Below are 7,074 nucleotides of genomic sequence, written 5' to 3'. Positions count from 1 at the left end.
GGGGGGGCAAAAACCAGGAAAGCTGTCATTCTCCCAAGGACACCTGACTCTGCTTTCTATTTTCCACTCCATGTTTTATTTAGGGACCATTTTGTCCTATTTGGTTCCTCATTATGGGGGCTCATAGCTCAACTAATGTCAGGGTACAGCACTTGCTGACAGACATCAGCGTTTGAGCTTGTCATATTGCTGGTCATTTGAAATGGAGCTGGGGGAAAAGTGTTTGGGTGATAAGGTCCAGAAGGAAGTTCAGTCCTCTGTGCTCCACACTGAGGGGAAACTGAGAAACTGTCAAAAATAATAATCTATTTGTAATGTTCTATATTAAAAAGTGTTAAATTGTGATTGCTAGCCTTGTCCTTTGTTTTCCCTTGACTCTGCAGAGAGGGGATATTAGGTGCATCTTGCCTACTAGCTCTCTTTGTGTGATTGTTGCCTTGAAGGAGTAAATCACCTCATCTACTAGGTAAAATCTTGATATAGTAGAGCTCCTCAGGCTCCCAGCTGGCTGGTTATGGCAGTAATCCATCAGTGGGGCCCAATGGGCCGAGAGGCCCTCCTGGGTAATGTTCCTATTGACAGCCTATGATGTCAATACACTGACAGCAGGGGGCCATACCAGTCAGTCTGTGTGTGTTTATGTTTGTGCGTAACCTTATTGTACTCTCACTGCCACTTTCTGCCAATAGTACAGATAGGTCTACTGAACACACAGACACACAGTGAAGGCTGTTCTACACAACACTACAATACGCCTACACTTACTATTAGTTCAAGTTTATTGAGCAGCAGTGTCATGGTTGTCATCTCCAGCTTAAGTCCAGCTTAAGACCATTGGTACTGACTACTATCTATTAAAATACAAAAAATACTGTTTTTTTTAAATTATATTTTTGTTGTCCTCCATAGTAGATTGTCTTTTCATAGCCAACATGTACAAATCATGATACAGTTTTCCCCATAACACCTCTTTTAACTCTCTCATTCTCTTTTTATGCAGGCAAAGTGAAGGGTCTCTATGACTCTCAGGCCCCAGTGTGTCCGGTGTGCCAGTCTATTCTGCGACCAGGAGAGCTGCAGGAGCACATGGAGCAGGAGTTGACCAAACTTGCCCAAATACAAATCAGGTATCATGATCTGATTTCACAGGATTCACATTATAAATCAGTAAATCTTTATTTAACATTATGCAACAAAGTGGTTTTATCAAGCAATCTCCTTACGGCAGCACATCTTCATGTATACGTTGAACCATTTTCTTCCAACTTTTCATTTCCTCCATTTATCCATTTGTCATTTTCTTCCTGTTTGCGTCCAATATTTCCTATTTCTGTTAAACTTTTAGGGGGTAATTAATGTTGACAGGTTTTGTAGCCCCATCACTACACCCCAACCTTCATTTTCCCCAGGTGGTATCTCCTGTCTTTTCTGTCACCTGCGTGGTGTTTACAAGCTGCCTCATTGTTCCTTACATATTTCATATCACAGCCTCCGGGCCTCAAGGCAACCAATCACACAACGGGTGGATAATGTCCTGCTAATGGCTGCTTTGAGCAAAGTTTAAAACATACACACGAGAACCAGAGGATACACACACACACACATGCACGCACACACACCCACACACACACACCACACACATTACCTGCTGCTTAAACCAGAAGAATGATTCCTCCAATAAAGACATTACACTCCAAATCTGCTTAACGACCGCTCCGTGGACAGTAAGGTTTCAAATTGAACTTGGCCCACGGGGAAACTGTGTGTGTGTGTGTGTGTGTGTGGTGTGTGTTGTGTGTGTGTGTGTGGGTGTGTGTGTGTGTGTGTGTGTGTGTGTGTGGTTGTGGTGTGTGTGTGTGGTGTGTGTGTGTGTGTGTGTGATGTGTGCGCACAGTATCTGTGTGATAGGCATAAAGTGAGAAAGAATAAAATGAGGTTAACTACAGACTCAGACAAGATAAAGCTAGAGGTTTTTTATGAGATGACATTTGAAAGACAATATGGTGTTATATTATATTGGACCAACAAGTTGATTTGTGTGTATGCTTGTTTAACTTGTGAGCTCTTGCATTATTTGCCTCTTTTCTCTGCAGTGTCACTCCAGTGCAGCACAACCACCTAAGGACGCCAAAGGTAAACAGTTGATATCCTTGTGTGTTAAAGAGAACACAGTAGCTGTAATCCTTCCGTTGACTTTCTGTTCTTTCTCTTTTTTTCTGTCCAGTCTCTCTCGCTCTCTCTTCATATTAAGCGTGAAGGAGGTTCTCCCACCTCGCCCCCTCGAACATCTGATGACGTCCACTCTGACCGATACCAGGTGAGGTTCAAAAATAACTAAACCAGTATTAAATTATCAGGAGAATCAGATTCACAGAGTGGCAAACCTGTTCATATGTGTGCATTTCCGCTGGGGCTCAGATTAAGAAGTAAAAATGGATAAATGCACCCTGTTTTTTCTGAAGATGCCAAAGCAACAGTGAATTTGTTAAACTGTAACAGTGGATTAAAATACAGTAGTATGGTTTGAAATGTACTTACATTTTTTATCTGAATTTTATATGTGTTACCTGTGCACTGATGCTTTTGATTAGCGCACTATAAGAACACTGGAATATTTTAATTAGCAGCATCTTAAAAATGTGTTTTTTACCTGGTGTGGTGCCGGTAACTCACCAGTGTTATAGTCTGAGGTTGATCAAATACTGGGCTAACACTCAACCACTCACTTAAAAGTAGTAGGTTCATCAGGTGGCAAGTCAAGTCAATTTTACGTATAAAGCTCAAAAACAAGGACTTTTGAAGGACTTTATAAACTGTATTAACATATCAAATCCTCAATTAAGAATAGAAACATTCCACACACAAAAAAAACATATTAAATAAAATTAATATTAAGCGTAATAAGTTCAAGAGGAAAGCATACAAAGATAATTTCACTGTTGGTTAAGCACTCTAAAAGCACTTTTTAAAGCTGCTATTGTTATCCACGTCAAGCCATCCAGTGTTTTAATGTTACTGTCATCTACTGCGCTGCTGTTTATTTATTCTAGGAGAACTGTGAATGAAAGATATTATATTTTGTAAAATATGAAACATTCTGATGTCCTACTTTCTGTTTGTTGCAGACGTTTCTCCGTGTGCGGGCCAACAGACACACAAGACTAAATGGTACGTTGATGCACGCTGATGCACATGTTGTGTTTCTTTGCTGTTGACAATAAAATAAAGCTCAGTACATTAGCTTTTTCCAGGTTTGCAGTTTTAAATGGCTTTGAATAAAAAAGTAAGGAGTTCAGAGAATTTTTTAACTTTGTTCACACTCTGCGACCAGTTATGTGTTTCGTCCAACCCCCCCGTCCCCTCACCCCTCACCACTCGGCCAGATATCACCCTTTTTCCCACACCATCTTACACCGGCCTAGCGCCCACACGAGCAGAGGAGCTATTAACCTTTCAACTTTGACCTCTTGATATGTTAACAGTTGATGACCTCTGCTGGTGCAGGTGCTACGTCAAATCTGCCCCATTACGCCCCCACAGCGCAGGAGCCCACCTAGACTGCACACAAGCTGGTAAGACACACAGAGAAGCACGTTTTTCACCATCACGTTTAACTAGAATGAGCAGCTGTTGAGTTTTGCCTCCAGTCTCTCTTAAACTGATCTATGAAGCAAATGATTAGTAAATGATTTAGAGGCCTCACTTATAATTCATACACCCGTTATCAAGGTTGCCTTGTTAGAAAGTGGTACCACAAAGATTAATAAAACAAAATATAATAAATAAACAATTATAACTTATACATTTTTTGTCTTGTTTTTTGTCTTGTCATGTTCTGCAATAAAACCATTGTAAAAGTGATATAATAGTGCCTCTGCACTGATTCCGACATGTAGACTTACAGATTAAAGCTGCAGCTGACACTACAGACATCTTACTACTGTTATTAACACTGAGATTCTCCAGCTCTTAGCTAACTCTTCAAACTGTCACTGCTGTCGAGGTCTGTTAGCCTTTATTGGGCCTTATAACAGGACAGCATAATGAGCTTCTAAATACATGTCAGGAAAGAAAAGGGAGAAGAGAGGAGGAGGAGGGGGCTCCTCTGTTGATTAATTAACCTCTCTCTCTCTTTCCCTCTCTCTCCTCTCTCTGTTTGATGAGCTTTTCCTCATCTATGACCGTCTCTTTAACCCTCATTATGTCCGCTAGGATGGCAGCACTCGGGTCACGGCCACCAGCTCTCTGTGTGTGTCCCGTCCCCCCCCCCCTTTGGGGGCCACTGTCATCCAGCGGGAATTAGAGGGCCCTAAAACTTAATGTCCCTTATGCAATCTGCAGTCAGTCAGGTCACAGTGGGAGAGGAGGTGCAGTTGGTGTTCTGCCATGTTAACTTTTATATCTGAGAGGAAGGTGGGGGGGGGGCAGGATGACAGGACGGGGATGGGAGGAACATTTTGCATCCATTGCGGTCGTTGGTTACGTAAATCCCTCAGGGTCGTCTGTGTGTGAATGTTGTTGACTTGTTATGTGATTGTGTTACAAGCTGATCCACTTATAAACTATGTTGTTGCTGTCAGATGAGCTCAAGTACATCATTATCAACACCACCCATTATGTTCCAAATGTGTTCATAAGAACTGGATGTTATTTAACATTACTCATAATAGAAATGTGGATATTGTTGTAACATTTTTTGACTACAAGACATAATGATCCTGAAACTTTCATCGTTGTATGTTGTAAAATTTTAAAATTAATAAAAACTCAAATGGCAAAAGTAAAGAAGTTAGCTCTAAAATGAAGATCACACTGTGGTACAACATGAATTATGTTTTTCCTTTCTTTCCTTTCTTTCTTTCTTTCTTTCTTCTTTGTCGCAATAAATTAAACACTTACCAAAAATTACAAACAAAATGTTGAGGTGGTGAAAGGGCTGAACCTTATGTTTCAAGTCACTATGTTTTCTTTGAACCCTCCTCTCGACTTAGAAACAAAAACTGCAACACCATCCCTGCAACATGTCAAAATAATATAACAGTGGTAGCCTACAATAAATTGGTGCTACTGTTCTTGTGTGTTACTGTACCTGTTCTTGTATCCAAATCTAAGCCTTACTATCTTAATAGAATTTCCAATGCACCACCATAGTACGCATTGATAAAACCCTTAAACAGAGACAGACCTTTCAAAGCTCATTAAAAGTCTTTTTGATGTAAAAAAAAGTATACAAGTATTACCCACAACACAAAGGAAGACTGTGACCATACTTAGAAATGTATACAATTTGGATGAGGACAAACAAGCCTCACTTGGTCTTGCAAAAAAGCCACGCAACCTTCATCCCAAATACCCTCCTCCCTATATAGTGCCTTACTTTCTTCTTCTAACACAAACTATTGCCTTACCCCCCTAATCTTTTTGTGGGAGCAATACAGTTCGCACAAAAGTTGAGTCATTAAGGGACCAACTAAAGTAAGTATGTAAAAGTAAGTAAAATGTATTTATGTAGCGCTTTTTTACAGATTAAAAAATATTACTAAATGCTTACATAATACATACAATATGATTCACACTAAAACAAAGAACAGTTAAAATCACAAGGTCTTCAACTGATTTTTAAAAGAGTCCACAGAGACAGCAGATCGTATTGGAGGAGGCAGACCCTTTCAGAGTCTTTGTGTAACGTACTAATAAAAAACAGTCCCCAAAACTCCTAAACTGGTTCCAAGGAACAGTCAGGAGATTGGACATGTTGGACCTTAGGGGGCGTGCTGATAAATAGGGTTGCAGTAGGTCAGCCACATCTGCAGGTGACTGCTCATGCAATGATCTGTATGTGAGAATGAGAATCTTAAACTGAATCCTATATTTGATGGGTAGCAAGTGAAGAGACTTGAGTCACTGTGGCCTGTTTTTAAAGTATCTATCACCATCTCATCTATATCTTCTGTCTTTACCCAGTCAGGATTGGAAAGCTGAAGAGAAGGAAACCAGAAGATGGACAGGTGTGTTTCTTTCCGATGCACAGTGTATATTTGTATATACAGTACATACAGTATATTTAAAACATGTAGGGTTGAGAAAATGTCGGTGGTCCAATCCCCCTGACACTGTTGACTGCTTTTGTTTACGTAGCATCAGGATCACTGTCCACTCACTGTGTATCCATGTGAAAACACTGGCGGCATTGGTTCACAGCTATGAAAACACAGAAGTAGATACGTAGCTCGAGGCTACAAGAGGCATATGGACAAATTCATTGAGACAGTGAAATTGTGTACTTTATGTTAATGTGCGTGTTTGTGTGTGTGTGTTTTTTAAAGGAGGGTTCAGCGGACTTGGCGCCATTGCAGGACCCGTGGAATGAGAGGAGAAGGATGCAGATGTCATCTATAGTGGGAGGGTTTAAAGGTAAGCACAAATCTGTGTGTGTCATAAGTGTGTGTGTGTGTGTGTGTGTGTGTGTGTGTTGTGTGTGTGTGTGTGCGTGTGTGTGCGTGTGTGTGTGTGTGCGTGTGCGCACGCGCCATTGAGGTACCCATGTGTGCGATCTTGTTCAGTGGAGGGTAAATAATGTGACTGAGTGACAGTTGAAAAACCACTGAACTTTTCAGTCCAGATTACAGCGGAGCAGGATGCCTTGAAGGTTAGATTAAAGTAACGTTTTTCTTACCCGAGGAGGAAGCTCTGACCTGCAGAATTGTCACCCGCTGATTGACAGAAACAAATCACACAACGTTTTGTGATACTTAAATTGACCTTATTGTATAATTTGTATTATATCATTTATGACCTTAGATTAAAAATAAGAATAGCTCTCTCTCTACATTGTTCTTTTACAAGCATATCATACCACAGTTGTTTAAACCATTAAAACGTGTTTTAATTGTTCTTTTACAAATGTCTCCTCAGGTGCAGTGCTGGTAAGCGCGTCTATGAAGGAGTGTCGAGACAGTGATGCAGACCTGGACGTGGATGGAGACGATACTCTGGAGTACGGCAGAGCGCAGTATCCTGTAACACAGCAGTATATTTGAGTTTATAATCAAGTGAGAAGAATACAGTACAAAT

The 7,074-nt window shown here is 40.6% G+C and overlaps 1 protein-coding gene across 2 annotated transcripts in view; it reads left to right on the top strand.

The window, feature by feature from the left end:
* rnf220b (ring finger protein 220b) overlaps nt 1-7,074 on the top strand; it is a 29,594-nt gene that overhangs the window by 18,479 nt on the left and 4,041 nt on the right. For both annotated transcript variants that reach the window (XM_032526890.1, XM_032526889.1), the window contains exons 3-10: nt 1,001-1,127; nt 2,094-2,133; nt 2,225-2,317; nt 3,126-3,168; nt 3,483-3,572; nt 5,965-6,008; nt 6,327-6,414; nt 6,916-7,012. In XM_032526890.1, coding sequence (XP_032382781.1) covers nt 1,001-1,127; nt 2,094-2,133; nt 2,225-2,317; nt 3,126-3,168; nt 3,483-3,572; nt 5,965-6,008; nt 6,327-6,414; nt 6,916-7,012 — 622 coding nt within the window. The remainder of the gene's footprint in view (nt 1-1,000; nt 1,128-2,093; nt 2,134-2,224; nt 2,318-3,125; nt 3,169-3,482; nt 3,573-5,964; nt 6,009-6,326; nt 6,415-6,915; nt 7,013-7,074) is intronic.

The sequence above is a fragment of the Etheostoma spectabile genome, chromosome 9 (assembly GCF_008692095.1).
Source record: "Etheostoma spectabile isolate EspeVRDwgs_2016 chromosome 9, UIUC_Espe_1.0, whole genome shotgun sequence".
Classification (NCBI taxonomy): Eukaryota; Metazoa; Chordata; class Actinopteri; order Perciformes; family Percidae; genus Etheostoma; species Etheostoma spectabile.
The sequence above is the reverse complement of the archived record's forward strand: the minus strand, read 5'-3'. Positions and strand labels throughout refer to the sequence as shown.